General features: G+C 43.7%; 1 protein-coding gene across 1 annotated transcript; it reads left to right on the top strand.

The window, feature by feature from the left end:
* Positions 1-1,061: 1,061 nt before the first annotated feature.
* On the top strand, positions 1,062-17,097 carry LOC118787714 (lysyl oxidase homolog 1-like). The gene is made up of 7 exons (XM_036543349.1): positions 1,062-2,145; positions 6,698-6,806; positions 8,194-8,331; positions 14,023-14,179; positions 15,000-15,095; positions 15,206-15,321; positions 16,940-17,097. Exons 1-7 carry the CDS (start codon positions 1,062-1,064, stop codon positions 16,944-16,946), a joined length of 1,707 nt encoding a protein of 568 aa, XP_036399242.1. The 3' UTR covers positions 16,947-17,097.
* The last annotated feature ends 3,278 nt before the right edge of the window (positions 17,098-20,375 follow it).

The following is a 20,375-nucleotide window of genomic DNA, read 5'->3' as shown; positions in this document are numbered from 1 at the left end:
GGCAGTATTCCTCAATGGAACAAAGTATATGTTCTGTATGCAGTATTTCTATATGTGAGACTGATAAACTGCAAGCCAGAGAAGTTCAAAGCACCTTTACAGTCGTGCCTCCAAGCTAAGGATTGTGAGAGATGTCCTTCAGCTCTCTCCTCTCTCTACTTGTTTGGGGGAAATATCATCCAAATATTTGAAAACCCTCCGCTGTGAAGCTGAGGATCCAGCTGTGTGCTCTGCCTCAGCGTTTAAATTTTTACACAGGTTTATCTCTGAATGTACTTTGGAGTGTTTCTAAAGTGTGTGTGAATGCCAGGAGCTTGTTGTCTGTCAAAAGCAAAAATATACAGCACAAAAGAAAGTGTGCATGACAGTATTTGCTGGATGGTTGAAATGTGGCCACGGGCTCCATGTCTTTGCTTGTTCAGAATGATAGAAAATAATCTGGATGGTGGAAAACGAGGAAGGATGTAAATCTGAGTGCCTTTGCAGATGGTGGTATTGACTCTGGAAGCTGCATGGCTGTTGCAGTCCAGGAAACAACTCTAGCACTAGGACCAGGAATCTCTCCCAAAAAAAGGAGGGGGATTTTGAGTTTTTTTTCACAGCCTGTTGTAAGCAATCAGAGAAGCAAATAGAAGCCAGCACCAAAGCTGAGCAGGCAAACTCCTGTCCTGAGTCTGAGAGTAATGCGAGATCCAGAGACGCCACATCAAGGCAGCCAGGAAGACAGGAGCTTTGCTCTCAGAGTTGACTGCCCCGCACTCGCCCCTCGGAAACACGCTCTCAGCCACACGGGCATGCCTGCCAGGAAGACAGGTCCGGGTTTCCACTTCCTCATATCCCAGCTGTAGGGCTGCAAATGGACAGAACCAACCGGGCATCTCCTCTTCACAAGTCACCTCCACTCACATGTGTCTTGCTCCACCAGCTGAGAAGGATTTTATGAAGGAGACTTCCGTAAGATTCCTTTTACAGATTCCTTTTATACTCTCAGTAACATTTTAACGGTCAGTGCAGGTTACTTGTTGATCCGTAACTGCAGTGAGATAGTGTTCTGCGTAATGATGTTGCCTTTTGTTGTGGCATGGTCATTGTGGGTGCTGCTGGTTGTCGGCCAAGACCAGGTTGGGGCCCAGGGGCAAGACACCCGCACCAACCCCTGGAGACAGATGATCCAGTGGGAAAACAATGGCCGGGTGTTCAGCCTGCTCAACAGCGGTGCCGAGTACGTCCCTGCCCGGGGCCAGGACCAGGACAGGAGTCACCGGGTGCTGCTGGCGGACGCCTCGTCCCGCACGTCCCGCAGACCCCAGGGGGGCAACGTGCGCAGGCAGGCCCCGTCCAGGGGCAGCTCTGAGTCAGCGCGCAGCCAGACCAGGCACTCTTTCGGATATGGACAGGTGCCGGATAACTGGCGGCAGGGGATGGCAGGAGGAGGAGAATCTAGCAGGCGTTTCCAGTCTTCCTCCAGCTCCCGTGTCAGGCCATCTACTGGCTTATCATCATCTTCCTCATCCTCGTCTTCATCATCATCATCCTTCTCTCAGTCTTTCAATTCACCATCATACTCTGTCCCTCGCCAGCCCTCCTATCCCGTACCCTTTGATCCAAGTGTTGTGGAAGGTCGGGGGTATGAGCCACCCTTCCAAAGGGGGTCAAGATATTCAGTGAGCACTGGCGGGGGATACACTGGTGGAAGATACACTAGCGGGAGTCTGGTGCCAGTGCAACCACGTTCACCTACGGACTACAGCGAGGACAGCTACCGTTATTACCAGACATATGGGCAACCCCCCCAACCCAATGCAGCCGTGCCAGTTGTACCAGCCCAGCCCGCCCAGCCCCCTGTCTCTGGCGGCCTGGACCGCAGTTACACACTCAGCCTGTACAATGAAGAATCCCCTGGAGCCATCCCAGACGCCAACACGGCCCCTGACTCTAATATGGCCGCTGCACCTGTGGACAGGACGAGAACGGACAATCAAACACCCTTGCGCAGCCCCCAGTATGAGCAGTTCCCACCCTTTGGGAGACCCCAGCCACCCTTCGTCCCAATTGCCCCATCTGGACGGAACCCCATCTCCCCAAACTCTGCTCTGGAGAACCCCAGCATTAATGTCGGGAGTGTCTACCGGCCTGAGCAGAGAGGTAAGAAGCCTCTTCCTCCCTCCCAATCAATCTGTCTGTTTTCTATCTCACTCACATGCACTTTGATAAATCTCTATGTGCAGGAAATAACTACTTGCCTGGTAAAGACTGTGGCAAAAGTGTGTTCATACAAACATTTAGACTAATCTAAATCCAATCTTGAAATGGGATGAAGCTCATTCAATGTGTCAAGAGTACGTTTTTCTTCTGATCCTTGATCTGGGTAATTTGTTAATGAAAACATATCGTCTTATGGGCCTTAATTGTGAGGCAGTTTCCGTACAGTAAATGCTTTACTGACTTAAACTGTTGTAGCGTCTGGACACATGTGGTGAGTCAGATTCGCTGGAAGGCAAAGCAAACTAAAAAAAAAATCAGGTTCTGAAAATATGTGATTCCACTGCCATTCTTTTGTGTTTCCTGGCACCAGCAGAGGTTTGGATTTGAAAGAAGCAGAAACAACCAATTCAGCACAGCATAAACCACACCACCTGACTCTTAAGCTGTGCGCCTTCACAGCTGGGGAAAAAAAGGTTATTTTGAGTAGATTTCAGTTTCATTTTCTTACATCCGAAGTTGGGAATGAAAGAGACTGCCACCACATCACACAAACAGCAGATTTTTCATTTCAAAGCTTTCCTTTTGTCTTTTATCATAAAACTGTTACAGCCCGTTGTAAGAAGTACTGGTTTTCTGGCCGCAACACCTGCATGTCATACTGTGCTGTATTTGAATAAGTGCCTTGGATTTAGCTTGTGCCTTATTAAGGGGGTTTCCCTGTGGAGCTTCAGAATCATGGTGCCTTCAGTCAGGGAAATAAAAGCAGTGCATCATCTGAATCGGGGAGAAGGAAGTGGGGAGAAAGTGAACTGAGGTTCAGGGAAAGCTAATTATACCCACAAGCAGTATAGCAGGTGGGAATCCAATCACAGCTGGGGATAGAACATCTCAGCAAATATAAGATCTGGTTTTACCTTGCAGGGGGCCTTGTAGACAGACATTATAGATGAACAGCTGACTGCTAAGCGTTTAGGACACCAGGTCAACCAGGAGCACAGCCATTCTTCTTAATGTGAAACAGTGTAGATATCACATCAGCATGATACAAAATCCAGCCTTGGGTGGGGGGACATAAGAATAGGAACACCCATTTTAGCCAGCTTCCATTTGCTAGCACTGAAAAGTTCATTTGGACAAGAAAGTGTAGCATTCCAGGATATCAGCTTAAGGAGAAATGCATTACCTGTGCTTGTATAGCTGGTATGTTCAGATCCATGGCACATCAGTTGCTTGAACACACTGTACATAAATCTCCCTGACTGTAAGGCAGATTATATTTTATGCTTTCTGATCTTAATTTATCAACTTCTTTCAATTACACGAAGGGCTACTGAGCAAAAGAACATTGTGATATACCTGTTCCCAAACAGGTACACCAATATTTCGGGCATGACTGCACTTGATTCATGAATGCAATATGGTCCCACTTGGCAACGAACCAGCCTTTTACAAACAAATGCTACAGTCCTGTTTCTCTTTAAGTAATTTTCAAGGTCACAACACAAACAAGTATCGAAGCTAATAATCAGTAGATGTCTGTCTTTGTATAGAATTCCAGCCCGAAACATGGATTTTCCTGTTATTATCCCGAAAGATAAAAATGGAGGAACGCAATTGGAATGTAATGATTCATTTGAATTCAAATTGCTTATTTGCCTAAAGGCAACCTTCTCAAACAGTGGAAAGTAGACTGCTGATTATACAGCCACAGGCTCAATCTGCCTAGCCATATTGCCACAAGCCTGTGACAGTTTTGCAATAAAGTAATGTTATTGTGGGCTCGTCACAAAATGATTAGGTCTGATATTGACAATATCAGTGTAGCATAATTCTATTGAAATTACAGTGCAATAATTTGTTATGTTAGTATGTGGGCTTTGGTTTTATTCACTATTACCCACTCACAATCTTTTCCTAACTTACCCATCTGTTTATAATTGCTGTTCCAACCCACCAATTTACCAAAACATGTTCATGTTGATCACACCAAATAGGTTATCAAACATACTGAAAAAGGTATTATCTCTTTCCTGTAAAAGTAATCGCACAATTTGTGTGGCAAATTGTGCTGCAAAGGCATTTGTGGACAGAAGCTCAGAAGCTCTTCCCATTGCTGTACAATGTTGCTTTTTGAGGGAAAGGAGGCCAAAAATTGCACTGGACAGTTTAAGGTTAACCAGACTTGTTTTCTGAGAGGTAATCAGCTTTTTTGCCCAGATCAGTCCTATTCCCTTGCAAGAGGCGGAAATCTGTAGCTCTTGCTGATTAGGAGGGCAGTGAACAAAGTTTCACAGAGGAGAGAAAAGAGGAGCCGGAAGACTCTGCTGCCAAGATAACCATAGCATTTCACATAGTCACTCTGTGTTTACCAGCACAGCCCCAGGAAGTTTCCTGTGACCCACAAGTCTTCTTTGGAAAGGGATTAAAAAATAAGATGTGTGCATAGATATGACAGGCAGAGAGCCCTGACTTGAACCTGGTGGCTAGCCAGGGAGGGCCTTACACCTTTCCTACATATTAGAGAAGCTAAGAGGGTAGAAATTCCTGACACCCCCAGTGGGCTTAATTTCCGGTCCAATACCGTAACTCCATCCAACTTGTTCTCATTAGCAAAAATGACTGGAAACACACCAAAACACTGGTGTGAGAGGTGGGATCGTAAAAACACACATACCCTGTCAGAAGTCTGGAGTTGGTCCAGGTTATTTACCTCATGCTCCCACATCACTTGAGTGACTATAGGTCCAAAAAGACACATGCGCCAGACCCATACTAAATGCTAAATTTGTATCAAATTATAGAAATTTACAAACTATGACTCAGTTTGTTCCTTGTAGTTTTTATGTGTATGGTTAATGGGTTCATGTGTGAAAGCAGCTCCATTGCATGAAGTACTGGGAGGAAACCAATATGTTACCAAAACACAATGAGGGATATGTAAAATACAACATGATGTTTTCTAAGAAAGACTTGATTTACAGCTTGGTTTCTCTGTTTGACCCAATAACTACACTTCATTGAAAGAAAATATTACATGTGGAACCAAACTGACCACATTATGCAGTGAGGTGGGTTAGTAAGTGGTGGTTTTGGTAACCCTCAAGTCTCCTATGGTTTTCTGTTTCAGATCACAGTGCAAGAGAAAAGACAGAAACTAACTTCTTGCTGTCCCAGATATTGAATATCATGATCATCACTGTTCTCATATCTCTCTCTGTCCCTTGACAGTGTTGTGATTGCGAAAAATAATAAAAACGGGAAAGAATTATACACCACAGTCTGTGCTGTGTGAGAGCATACAATGGTAGATTGTACTTATTGTGTGTTTTTATTACAATTGACATTTATACTTAACCTTGACCTCAGCGGTGATGTGTGAAGCCTTTGATTTCCAGGCAATTCCTCCCACACGCCAGGATTTGCATTTATTTGAAACTAAATTAGAATTCTTTCATCATGTGTTAACATGCACAGAGCTAAACTAGCACTGCCACAGCTCTGAGCGCATACTGATCTCTTCGTCATAATGATCACGATTTCATGTAAAGTGCAGTACAGTGATGCTATAAAATCTGACAAAAAGAGATAAATGTATCAGCCGCTGATGTGTGATCCTTACTGACATCAATAGCATACATGACAATCATGAAAATACAATTTAATGACCACTACCGGTTTAAACAATAGTTCTCTGTCCCTCTTATTGGCAACCTACCAACCCTAACCCTGGATCTCTGCATCCAGAATTTGACAGCTAAAAGCCATGCATATCAGCATGTAAAGACCGTAACACTCAGCACATCCACCTCACATGCATTCCATCAGATTCATAGCTATAATGTACAGTATCTGATCAATGAGAACTCACAAAGAACATTGTCTTAAGAGTGGCAGAGCCAAATAAATATTTTGAGCTGGGGGGTGCTTTGCTTCTCCACCCCTCCATCCACAAAAAATACCTTAATACTTCCCTCTTAGGGGCATTGGAGTAAAACGTACTTTTCAGTGCTTTCAACCAGAAGTCATTGTGGTGATAGTCTGGAATGTCATGGCAATTAGTGAGGCCTGTTTATGAATGAAACACCCTACTGAGTGTACCTCAGCGTTAACTGTTTGACTGCAGATCAGTGGCACAAGCAGAGACAAAGACACACTGTTATGCTAACTATGTTGCTGAAACAATAAAGAGGATTTAAAAATGATCTGAATAAATCTATAAGGAACTATTATGACATCAGACACACTAAGAGAAAGCATATTTCAGCATTTTACTTTGCACCACAGTGCTGTTTTTACAAAATTTAAACAAAAACATTACCTAAAGACATCTGCACCTTATGCTGGATATTCATCAGATGAGTTTTATTGCCTGTCTTTTAAATCCTGCTTACTTGGTTGGGTCTCAGAAAGGAAGTTTTTAAATCAGTGGTTATACCTGGTTGGGCAAGAACCAATTGAAAATAAACAGTGAATTACTACTCTGTCTTTGTAGAATTACCTGACCTGGTTCCTGACCCAAACTACGTCCAGGCCTCCACCTATATCCAACGGGCTCATCTGTACTCTCTCCGCTGTGCCGCTGAGGAGAAATGCCTGGCCAGGTCAGCACCTCCCTTTTTATACTGTCCTCATACAGGTCGGGCTCAGGTTGGTTAAGTATTTTTGGCTCACGGATTTTAAATGGGCTAGTCTTCCCAGAAGCCTGTCTCTTTTCCAAACCCCACCCCACTCATCACCATGACATGTTTATTGGCCACAGAGGCATGTTTTGATTGATTGACATGTCAGGCTGCCTTATTAGGTCTCTTGCACTATCCTCCATTAACCGCAATGCAAAGGCCCCGTCGCACGCAATTAACCTTTATCTTCTGTTTGGGTCATTTCTTTGGCAACCGGCAGAATTTCAGACAATGCTTCCTTACTCTCACTATAGGAGACAACCAACATTTAGACATACCCAGCCAATTACTTCTCACGTATTGTCTTGTTTTTCAAATCACTTCAATGTCAAGTTCCAGTTTTTAAGCAGAAACGAATTCCTGCTATAGGAATTCATCGAAGGAAAATAATGTTTTCTTCATACTGACTACCCCGCTACCCATAATATGTAGTGCTCTACCTGCCCTGGCAGTTTCCTCTGTGACACGAGCATGAAACTCTGTACTGTAAAAAGTAAGCTATGCCCGCCCCGCAGATTGGCCATTCAAAATGTCACCGGTTGTCTCATGCGCTCCCCTGTACGTCCTGACGTCTCAAGCAAAGTCATTCCTCACCAACCCTCTCATATCCTGCCAGGGTATCATAGAGATCACAGACAGATGGCTTGAAGTAATTTGCTGTTCTCTGCAAAGTCAACAACTCTTGCGAGATGAATTGTGTGGCCTCGCGGCCCCGAGGTGCGGCCCTGGAGTGTGCCTGCGTCTCCATTAGCATTCACGGGCGTTCGCCTGGAGTGCCTGTGAGCTCAGGGTGAGAGGGAGGATGCTGCTACCGTTTCCACACCGCTAAGCAAGCAGCCTTCTCCACGTGGAGCACATCCGAATTTCTTTGCTTGCTTCTTCCTCTAAATGTGGACATATTGTGTCAACCAAAATCGAACAGGTATATTTCACACACTTCTTAAAATTGCTTTGGTTGTTTTTTTTTGTTATAGTGTGTGTGGGAGGGTCGCTGTTCCCTCTTGATTATTTTGCCCTGTCCTCAGCCATTCACCCAAAGTTAATTTTGAGAATATTGCTGTGTTTGTTTTTCTTGTGGGTTATTTGTTCAGGTTTATACCAAACAAACACATATGAACATGCATAAATGCAGACATATATGCACATATGCATATGCATGGATCCACATAAGCATGTACAGTATATAGACACACACACACACACAGAGTCATACTCACTGCTTACAGTGAGGGGCTGGTGTAGTGGCAGTTATTTTATTGCTTGCAGTACTCCCTCATAAGTCAGGAATATGGCACCTTTCTCCCAACAGTTCGGCATATGGCCCTGAAACAACAGACTATGACATCAGGGTGCTGCTGCGCTTCCCACAAAGGGTTAAAAACCAAGGCACGGCCGACTTCATGCCCAACCGACCTCGCCACACCTGGGAGTGGCACAGCTGCCATCAGTGAGTACAATGCTTGCAGTGTGTTTTTTGGGCCAATAACAGCTAAGATCTCCAGCCGCTAGTTACTTTTGGACATAATGCAGTGTTAGATAGAATGTACTATATCAGTAATGTATAGAAACACTGGAATTACAGCACACAACTTCACTTATACTAATATTTCTATTAATGAAAACAGAAATCCTTCCTAAACTCAAAATAAGAGAGAATAATGAGATTCATCAGCATATGACACAATGTCCCTTTTAATTTCATTAATAAAGTAGCCAATGAGAGCTGAGTAGCACCTTCCTGTGTTGTGAATTAAGCTCAAAGCTTTTTAGCACAGCTTTCATTCATCAACAGGTTCTTTCATTATCCTCTGCATGGTACTCATGACCATGTTAGTAAAGTGACAATATACATGTTAAAATTTATGAAAGAATAAACACATACATTAGTTTACAAATTAATTAATATCACACAAATCAGTCAAATGAAATAAACAGATCAATGTATTAATTGCTCTATTTCATTTTGACATTTTGAGCTGATATACAGTATTTTCTCATTTGTTGTTGACTTATTCCTCCATGCTAAATACCTGGATTTTTTTCATGAAATGAGTAGCAATGCTTACACCTGTGTTTGGCCCTGTTACTGCTATGGTGAAATGGCATTTTCTGTGTTCAGTAAAGTAGCTATCTGCATTTATGTTAATGTACTTATGCTGTAACAACAAAATTAGGATATTAATATTCATGTGAAAAGTTAGGCTTGTATTTTTAGGTCATCTTCCATTGACACGATTTATGTTTTGGTCATGCACATTTTCAGCTTTCAGGTCAGCTTCTAAACAAAGGCATTGTCACGATGTGACCAAGACACACGTAGATGCACTTACAGGTTTTCATCATCTGAGCTTCACAGTTCTCCCCTCGCTTTAAGGCTCCAGTTGGTAGCATGTTATGTCATCACCCAGCTTACTCATCAGCGGGTTTTAGGCTTGCAGGGCCCTGTTCAAAATGCACAATCCTGGCTGTAAGTCCTTGATACATATCATGAAACATATTAAATTTAATAATTTTGACCGGAGCTCTCCTTTAGTCATGATGTATTCAACACTCAAGGTTTCTCCATTGTATCTCGATAGCTACAGCATAATGGTCCGAGGCACAGCTAAAACCTTATCTCCCTCTGCACAAGTATTACAAAGCTTCCTTTCTAAAAAGATTCTCTTCACTCGACCTTGGGGGGGATTCAACTTTGGAATTTACGATGCTTTGTGCATGATTTATGAGAGCTGTAGTTTAATTTCAGGGTCCGGCTCTCAACAGTTGGGGTGAGGATTAGGGTCTGGGTTATCTAATCCTAGAACAGAGCTACCATACCTGCAGCCTGCTGTATAATAGTGTTTTACTGGCTTCTGAGCAAGTGGTCGAGAGCTCTTGACAGACAGCCACTTGGAATGCTGAGATGCTGCGAAAGGAAAAACTTTTTGCCATCAGAGAGCACAACGGTAGAAATGTCGTTCAGTTGACATGTATCTCGTGAGACTGGGTCCCACCTCAGCCATCCTGTCTGGCACCAGGCGTATTTTTTTAAAAATAGCTGCGGCTTGGCCAGAGAAAGCGGGTCCTCCTGAGACCGGTGCTCGTAGCGGCACGGTGTGTTATTCTAAAGTCTGTTCTTTGCCCCGTTTCCCCTCGCCACGCTCAGAATGAGCTCCTGCCCCCCCACCCCCCACCACCACCACCACCATCACCCCCCCCCCCCCCCCCCCCCATGGCATTACGGGGTTCGGCACGCAAGCGTCTGGGGTCGAAGCGATCTCCGGCTCGGCCGGGCCCCCACGCTGCGCTGCCCTAATCCCCGCGGAATGTTAACTGGCCATTAGCAGATTAGGAGCGCCACTGGGTGACGTCAGGGTACATTTGCTCCCTCGCCGGGATCCCAGGAGAGTTGGCCGAGAGTGAGGGAGGGCTGCGCTGTGAGAGACGAATAAATAATCTCTCCATTTCCCCCCCTTCGCCCACCAGCACTAGACGCTGTGGATGAGGGCTGAGAAGCAGTTAGAAAAGAGCTGCACAGAGTATTCACAGTACGGAGTGCAGCCATTTTGAAAAAAGGAGGAAAAAAAACCTCTGACCCAGATTTCTACAATAACTCGTCTGTCCAGGGTATCATACTTTAGTATCAGTGTGTTAGAATAAGGTGATGAACTGAGGCGTCAGCTGTACTGGTGTCTGCTCCCTCCCAGACAAGTATTCTACATAGCCATCCATATTTGGCATTCCAGAACCGTCTAGAACATGTACTTCATGTTTCCCTTCTGCATGTTAAATATAATAGTTAAAACAGGAATGCTGTACATACTTTGCGAACTGAGGGATCAGAATGTTTTACATTATTAATCTGGTCAGCAAATACCCTTCCTCAGTGCAAATTGCTGAATATGTCCTGCCCTTAACCACATAATCAGGTTTGCTTCTTCTATTTGCAATACTGTACAACAGCAGTTCCCTGTCAGGGACTCAGACTGACAGCCCTGTACCTATTTGCTCATTGACTTAACACTGCTCTCCTAAATTGGAATATTTTTGCTATAAAGCAAAAGCAACAGCTCAGCTTCCTTTCAGTGTTTGTTTTATTTTATTTATTTATGATTTCTGAACTCTGGGTCAGAGGTCACGGTCAGTGTTTGCGCAGGTGCTCCGTCAGACTTTTCTAGGCTTCCTGTAGTCCAGGAGCCTGTTTATGATGTGCAAATGTCAGGCCTCTGCTAAATATCTCCCCCCGCCGGGGAGGGGGGTTGGGGGGGGGGGTGTTGCGTCTGACTTCACACAACCCGGGATGACTCTCGCGCGACAGGACAAGTCTTTCATAAGAGGGGAAGACGACTCCTAAAAATCCGGAGGTGGGGTTGAAATGTTTTGTAAGTCGGGATTATAGGACATTCCTTCCTTCTTGCTCGCTTTCAGTCCCCCCCGCCCCTCTTCCCCCCCCTCCCCACACCCTCTCCCACTGAGAGAGAGTGAGAGAGAGAGAGAGAGAGAGAGAGAGAGAGGCATGGATCCAGGAGTCTGAGGATGGAGACCTTCAAGATGTCTCTCTCAGTCCCGATTGCCCAGAGAAAAATAATAATCACGCGTCCTCTGTCTGAATAAGCGTCTGCTCCAGGAACAAAAATAATAGCATCATTTCCCTCCGGCAGACCCCCAGACACCCCTGTGATCCCAGTCCCCCCCTCCGCGTCTCCCCCCATCCTCCGTACCAGATCACGAGGTTGTCTCATGTTGGACGCTGAAGTCCTCCCCTTGATTGCTCTGTCTGTGGAGGAGCGATTGAGCTCCCCACTCTGGCGCGGCCAGGTCGGAACGCAGACGGATCGGGCTGGAATGCAAGCCTGCAGCTCCACACCGGACCCAGAAAGTGGGACCTTTTCCATCCTGCATAGTTGGCGGGCGAGTGGCAGTCTGCAGACCCACGCTGCAGTGGAAAGAATGAGGCTTCGCTTTGTCCCTCTCCCTTTCTTCCATCCGGGCTGATTTTAACCCCCCCAAACACACGCACACACGCATATACTCACACACACATACACATACACACACACGCACACACACACACGCACATACACACACACACACACACGCACATACATGCACACACACGCATATACTCACACACACGCACGCGCATACACACACACGCACACGACACACACACACACACACGACACACACACACACACACACACACACACACGCACGCGCATACACACACACACACACACGACACACACACACACACACACACACGCACACGCACACGCATGCACACCATGAATATACTCACACACACACACACACATTCCCGTTTCACCCACCAGAACTCATAGACATTATTTATACAGTCTGATTACTCACCCTCAGAATATGCCAGCATTTACCTCACCTGAATTACACTGCCAAACAAAAATCACAGATACATTGCGGCTGCACTTTGCCTGCATGTGAGGCCCACATGTGGTTTGAGCTCTCAAACTATTTACAGATTTATCATCACCGATGGCTATCAATGGAAATCAATTGTGATTTATTTGGATAATTATGATTAGATGACGAAGACTGCCTGTAAGACGAATAGCTCGTTGAGCCACATTAGCTTACAGCTCTCTGCTCACTAGAAGGCCTTATCTAGCATCAGCTGTGGGAATTTGGTTTGGCGTTGAGACAAAAACCATCATTGTTTCTTTGTAGATTTCAAAGTTGGGAGATAGGCGGTAGGTGGAGGCAGATTTATTTTTCAGTTGGGAGGGGATACTGTATGCCGAAGTGTTTGTGAGCGACTCGCCCCTTTTTTCAAAACTAGTGATTATAGATCATAAAAGGTGATATGGCCATAAAAAGAGGTCCTAAAACCAGGCGGTTTTCTGGGAGAAAAATCTTATCCGTGTCAGCACCGGTTTGTTCATTTACTTGCAAGCCCAGATATTACCAATATCTGCAAACGGTGCACATCCATCCCTTCCACATCGTAGCCACAGCCCCCATCAGACGAGCATCAGTCAGAGCACCCTGGGAGCTTGCAGCGGGGTGCAGCAATAATTGCCTTCCTCTCCCGGCGCTTTCGGATGCTTGGCATGTTCTGTCCCGCCGCCCGCCGCCGTGTCAGTTATTGCAGTAAGTGATTGCAGAGGGTATATTAAGGCGCCGAGTGCGACTCATTTGTGATTCTGTTGGGGTGACGTGCTCTCGCGGGTATCGGGAGTGGCCGTGCTGATCCGGGAGGCATTCGCAAAAAGAGCCAGAGCTGTACAAACACACATGCATGCACACACATGTGTACACAGATACACACACGCATACTCAGACACATACACATACACACACACACACACACACAGACACACACGCGCATGCACACAGTTACACACACACACACATACACATACAAGTGTGAACACACGTGTCACACAGTAGCTGTTAGGCCCACGCAGAGTGATCGACTCAAGTTCATTAAGGCCGCACTCATCAATAGATCGATGATGTATTTTTCATCATTTTTACCATGCAATCTTGCATGCTAATCTGCAGAACATGTGGGGGCATTCACCTCTAAGAGATGCTGGCGAGTCGTACAAGCACTCAAGGTGTGCCTTCAAGCTGCAGTCTCACACTGTATAATTTAAAGTCTGTGGAACAGCACGAGCACAGCTCATCTCTGCTCCATTTCATTTCCCAGGAGGGCCACATTATGATGTAAGACCTCAGCTCCCTCTGTCTCACCAAAATACATTCTACTGAGAATGGTTACATTTAGGCAGGTGATTTAGTGTTCGTTTCCTCTAAATATACTGCGTAAATCTAGTTGTCCACAACAGTTTTGTTGTGTTATTTCTTCTGGGCTTTGGCATGGCTATGTTTGGCCACACATGCTGTGTGTTCAGAACGGTACCATGTGTCATGCAGCAGTAGAGAGTGAAAGTATTTAGGCCAGATGAATCAAGCTATCTCAGCCATGTGGCTTGGAGAATGACATAATCCAGGAAGAGAGATAAGGGTGTTTAGCAAGCAAATTGAGAATAACCCAGAAACCCGAAGCTTTTTTTTTCCTTCAAGTCAGCAGTGCATTGCTTGATTCTCACGCCCATTTGACATTCTATCCACCCCCAACCCCCCCAAACCCCTCTCCCCGCTCCTTCTCTAACAGACACTACCACAGCATGGACGAGTTCAGCCACTATGACCTCCTGGAGGTCAGCACCGGCCGCAAGGTGGCGGAGGGCCACAAGGCCAGCTTCTGCCTGGAGGACACCACCTGTGACTTTGGCCACCTGAAGCGCTACGCCTGCACCGCCCACACCCAGGTACCCACTGGGGCACGTGACAAAGGGTTGAAGGCCACACTATGGTATACAAGTGTGGTATACACTCACTGGCAGAGGACAATCTTATACAGTACCACTACACTCTGTTCACCAACAGTGCTCTCTGTTTATGACCTGTTCAGGCATCCAAGATAATGATTTTAAATTTGGGTCCTACCGATCATCAGAGAAACCCCAAAAGGTCACCTAGGATTGTTCTTTGAGAAAATGAAAGCCAGTTGGGCAGCAGTGTAGCGTAGCAGTAAGGAGTAGGGCTAGTGACAGAAAGGTTGCTGATTCGATTCCCCTGCTGGGGCACTGCTGTTGCACACTGCTGTTGTACTCTGGGGTTCTGTTGTACTCTGGGGTACTCAACCCACAATTTCCTCAGTATATATCCAGCTGTATAAATGGATAAAGTTATAACCTGTGTAAGTTCCTCTGGATAAGAGCGTCTGCTAAATAACAGGAATGGAATGTAAAGTGCAAATGTATGGTTGGATGTGCCAGTACCAGTACCTGATAAGGTAAATTAACCTTGTGGGTGCCTTGTGCTTGGTGAGTGCTTGGTGCATCCAGTTAAACACCTTCATTAACAAATGCAAATGTATTCTTTTTTTTCAGATAAATTCAGAATAATCCTTAAGATGTAGTTTGAGACATATGTTCAATGACAGCAGTGAGGCATTAGTGACCATTTTTCACAGACTAGCCTAAAGTGTCACTAGGATATGAGTGAAACTTAGCATATCTCTCCAAAGGTGAGTCAGATGCCTGGAATATGGCTTCATGTAGATGTTTATGTCTTGTCTTTCTACAGGGTCTGAGCCCAGGCTGCTATGATACCTATAATGCTGACATTGATTGCCAATGGATCGATATCACCGATGTCCAACCAGGGAACTATATACTAAAGGTAGCAACAATGGGGAAAGTTTCAGCGTTTGGTGTTGCCTGGTTTGTTTGTTGATTGAACGCCGCTGGTGAAAACATTGTGTGATACGCACCACCTTCCCTGTGTTTCAGCTCCAGGTGAACCCTAAGTACCTTGTGATGGAGTCAGACTACACCAACAATGTGGTCAGGTGTAACATCCACTACACAGGCCGTTTCGTCACAACCACAAACTGCAGGATTGCCCAGTGAGTAAACCAGCACTGTACCTAATCTAAAGGAGTGTGTACACTCTTAAGCGTGGATACAGCCAGGGGTTCAATTAATATTTTGTCTTGACTTTGACAAATTAAATGTGTTGCATTTTTCCATTAATGATTTTCTTTGTGATTGCTGAACTTGCTGAAATGTGAGGAAAAATGTGACACATTCATTTTCTCGTGAAACCTAAAGGCAAGTGTTGATTGAATCGAGCACAAGCATACTGTGTTGTAACTTTGAACAGAGAACACTTTTTTGTTCTTGTTTTTCTGTTTTCATGATGCTTATGAGTTGCATTTTGCCTAAATGAACTAAAAATACAGTAAGAAACAAAAAATGGTTCATTTATATTTGTTGCTCATAGTTGCTTTGCAAATCCATTAAATGACCCTCTCAGAAAGGGATAGTAACAATTTCAACTATTTCATAGTACAAGTGTTGTCCAAGTATTGCACTTCATCATGCTCTCACAGCAGTGCTAGACAGGTTGGGCACAAAAAAGGGAAAAAAAAATCTGTACTTTTATGGATTGGGGTTACAAAATGCAAAGCAGTCCTTTTAAAATGAGTTTCCTACAGAGAAAATGTCTGTTAATCAGTAAATAACAATTTCAAAAATATATACTGAACTCCTATCAGCCATAAATGTTTCATGCTTGCATGTCCTTGAATCTACAACATGTATAAATTACACTAGTCATTAAACAACGTTGTTTCAAGCTGAGATATGAAGAATACATCTGCAACTTTAAACAGGGATGCGTTTAGTTCCCTTCGCCCAAAGTAGTCCTTGTAGCGGATATGTAGTAATTAGGTCAGACATGTTCTTTGAAGGTCTCAGAGATGAATAACGAGACCTACATTTATTAGAAATATCAGTGACAAATAATGTTTCCAGCACAGCCACACAGGAATAACATGTATTCTCAGCGAGGCTTTGATTTATTCATTGGTACACAGTGCATTATGAAGGGACTAACAAATCTGAATTGATGTTATATAATTCATTTTAAATGAGGGGACATTGTCTCATTATGCAGATTAGGAAATCCGTTTCAATTAGGATCGTCAGTCAGACCAGAGGCTGTATTTTCAGCACAGTGAAAAGAGAGAAAAGTGAATTTTCAGCTATCTATCTAAATCTGCCTCTATCTGTCTGTAAGGTCTGAGGCTGGCCTTACATCTATGCCAGGAACAAAGCCAAACTTACAGTTACTCTTTCGGTCTCTAATGTACAAAAATGGTCATGAAAAGCAGTGATACTCTTAAGGCTGCAATATATGTTTCAATGGGATTTGTTGGTTTTTAGTTTGGCTTTGATGAAATGGAAATTTTGACTCACTAATATCAAGTAACAAGCCCGGTTTGTATTTATCGTTGCTAATTATGGAAATAAAACAGTACATTTGCACCATTAGATACTTGCAGGAAAGTCAACATTTAGCTTTATTCTTGTTTTCTTATTCTTTGAGTTTTACTGTTTTTGTGCTGTTGTTGTTATGTTTTTTTGGAAGAATGACGTGAGACCTCAAACCTCCCTCTTCCACTCCTCTCTAATGAAGACACTTGATGGTTTCTTCTCGTCTGTTTTCCCTCCACCCTGAAGGTCCTGATCGGGTTCCCAGAGCTGACCACCGCGGCGCGTTCCATCCAAATGGGAACGGAGTCCGTCTCTTTGTTTTCACCGTCGCTGTTTTGATTTCTCGGGCCCAATCATGAACTGGGGTTCTTCTGGCACTGAGGAAGATGTGGAGGTATTTACACAAGCACACACTGAGAAATGAATCCAAAACTATGGGTGGGTGGGTGGGTGTGGGGGGGGGGGGATTGACAAAGTCCATGGCTTTTTACCCCCTCCGTTTTTCTTTTTTTTTTTCCCCTTCCTTTACTTTTGAGAAGATGGGATGTACGTGAAAGTATTGTGCAAGTATCCCAGACAGCCTGAAGTGGTAGCATATCCCTGCCCAATAACCTTCACTTCAGGAGTTGCTCAGTTTGGCATTAAATAAGGTGTGAAATGGAGTTCTGCCGAAATTAGCAGTACCGGACGTGTCAAGGTTCACCCGCAATCCAACACATAAAATCTGGAAATGGGTTCCAACAGTATTCATCCATGTCTTTGAAATGACAGATATCAATGGCCAACGACTGAATAGGACCATTATATTTTTATATGTATTTTGTCTCCTGGTTTCTGGTTAAATAAATGGAACTCTTTTAAGTACATCTGCAGACAAGTGCATACAGTCAAGTAGTGAAACAAGACTGATCTCAACACAAGTACACTTTCCAGACAGTGTTGCTGTTATTCCAGACAAAAGGCTACAAGACCTTATTTAGCCTTCATTGAAAAAGAAGCTAGCAAAGCCACTGCCTATGGCTCCGGTTCTTTGTGTTCTGACTCTAACCACAGTGCAATCCTAACAGTGAATGATGAGGTTTTTTGTTCCTTTAACATTTTTTTCAATAATTTTAGCAAATGCCAAACTCATGCTGTTGTGTAACATTTCTTTGAATTTGTTACTCAAAGCTAAGGACAAAACACATTGCATTTGAATGAAACACACGCCCTTGGTTCCTTCTCTAGCACACACCCAAGCATCCAAAAAAGCTTAGCTGTCTACAAAGACATCGCACATAAGCATTTTGGACTGTTAGGCTAATGTTCTCTTAAGAGTTCCAATGTTTTAACATGGATGTTTTTTATTAAGCTATCAACACTGGCCAGATGCCGTATGGGTCATCTTAATCGTTCAAAGAATGTACATAACAATTAATCCACTGATGCATGAGTTTATGTCAAACTGTATTTGATTTGTCTAATTGTCTGTTTCTCCTATATGAAATGAGAGGTCTTTAGTACTGTATCTGAACTGTTGCTGTATTTGTGAAATGCCAGGATTTCATGCTTCTTATTTCAGATCTGATTCATAAATCAGCAAGCTCAGTGTCATTCAGTGCAGCAGAGGGTCAGCAACAATCTACTGTTACAGAACATTCATGAGAGTATCAGTTGGTGTTGTAAAGAACTAGAACACTGTCTCTACCTACCTCTGAACATGTGAGCTGTAGTTTTAAGTTAAGTGCATGGCCCATGCACACATGGCCCTGTACCACTTCGATGGCACCTCCTACACACATTCAGTTGCACACAATCCCATGAACACACACGCACATACACACACAAACACTTTTATTCCTGCATACACATTCACATTCAGACACAATCCCACAAACACAATCCAACATACACATGCATATGCACATAAATACACATAATCTCTCTCTCTCTCTCTCTCTCTCTCACACACACACACACACACACACACATACACACACACACTCACACACGCACACACAGATTTGAGGGTGTAGGAAATGTTGAAATGAACAAATGCAGAACAGTACCTTGTTTTTTTTGTATCCCATTTGTACTGTATATCATATTACACATGCGCTATTTTAAAATTGTACATTGTCTATGCAAACCTTTGACAAACCTTTCCTTACAATCTGGTGACTCTCTCTGTTGTAGGTTTATCATGACAGAAACAGAATTTGGGGATTCTGTTAAAACATCAGTGTTTGTCAAACATTAAGAACAATCGATGCGATTACCTGAACGAAACTGTTGAAATCTGTCATTGTGGTGTTTTGCTTGGAATCTGAGCCTCCATCTAAGGTGACAAGTTTTCAGATTAAAATAAAGAAATGTACACATAACCGACACCAAGTCAAGTGCTGCTTGAATGATTAGTGACTGAAAGACCACAAAGCAGGAGGAGTCATTTTCATTTTTGATTTTATGTTATTTGTTGTTGTTCTTACAGCTCTCCAACAGCATACATTTCTATGTTTGCATGTTACAAAAACAAAACTGTCACTCCCCTCAGACCAGTGAAAAACTACACATCCTCTCCACCGTCAGCAATGTTTAGTACAGTAGTTGTCCTGCAAATAATAAGCAATGAGGACCTCAATAAATCTTGAGCTGCCTTGGCCTGATAGGATGGTCCTTTTGGCATTGGCATGAGGTGGTCTAGTCAGTCTGACTCATCCATTGAGAAAAGGGGAATGTCCAGTTGTGTTTTAGCCCAAGATTCACCATGAAGAATTGTGATTGGACACAAGTAGTTCTGATTAGCATAGTGTACCATGCCCAATGGTCTATATTTGTCCCACTCAGCCTATCAAAGAGACAGATAAGAACATGTTCTTTGACCCCCCCCCCCCTACATTACCCGTGTCACAAAAGCCATCATGTCACAAATGCTGTGTGATTATAGGTGTCTTTTGGCTGTTGAGAGAGCATGTGAAGTGTTGATGTAGGGGGAAAAGGCTGCTGAAAAAAACTCAGTCAGAGTTTATTCTGTGCAAAAGGCTTGAAAATGGCTGTAAGAAAACCTTTGAAAACAGTGCTGTATGACATATGGCTATGTCTGGACCACACCGCATACCTAAATTATGTATGCTTCATCATTTGCCCACACAGTACTCTGTTCCTCTGTTGCAATGATTCTTGACAATGCAATTGGTGGACTATGACCTGAGCTGGGGACAAAATGTATATTTACTGAAACACCAAATGGTGTGTGTGGAATTTTATGGACGGCTGAAATATACAACTGAAATACACTGGCCAAAGAAAATCTGTATCCAAAATGAGAAGGACCCACACATTGCAGTGTAGAGGCTTGTGGGTAATTTGCAAAAAAAAAAAAAAAAAAAAAGTAAGGGATTCTATGAAAGGATTGTATGAAAAGTTAGTGTAAAATATTTCAATTTTAATATTTATAAATTTTAAATATTTTCATTTTAATCATGGATGATCTTCCTCTGTGCTATAAGGACATAGCCCAGTAAATGCACATTAATCTTGTTAGCATGGACTGGGGGCCATACCGGCTTACATTGCACACTAAAGGCAGTTACTTCACACCGTTGACATCAGTATTGGCTGAGGGATTCAGTCGCATTAATTCCTACTCTAAATGGAAGGCAAACATGAGGCTAAGTGTCCCAATGAAAGATCTTGGCATCAA

The sequence above is a fragment of the Megalops cyprinoides genome, chromosome 13 (assembly GCF_013368585.1).
Source record: "Megalops cyprinoides isolate fMegCyp1 chromosome 13, fMegCyp1.pri, whole genome shotgun sequence".
Taxonomy (NCBI): Eukaryota; Metazoa; Chordata; class Actinopteri; order Elopiformes; family Megalopidae; genus Megalops; species Megalops cyprinoides.
This window is presented reverse-complemented; position numbering and strand designations above follow the sequence as displayed.

Coding starts and splice junctions, on each gene's coding strand:
- LOC118787714 (XM_036543349.1), top strand. CDS start 1,062: ATGTTGCCTTTTGTTGTGGCATGGTCATTGTGGGTGCTGCTGGTTGTC. Junction 2,146..6,697: donor CTACCGGCCTGAGCAGAGAG/GTAAGAAGCCTC, acceptor CTGTCTTTGTAG/AATTACCTGACCTGGTTCCT. Junction 15,096..15,205: donor CAGGGAACTATATACTAAAG/GTAGCAACAATG, acceptor CCTGTGTTTCAG/CTCCAGGTGAACCCTAAGTA.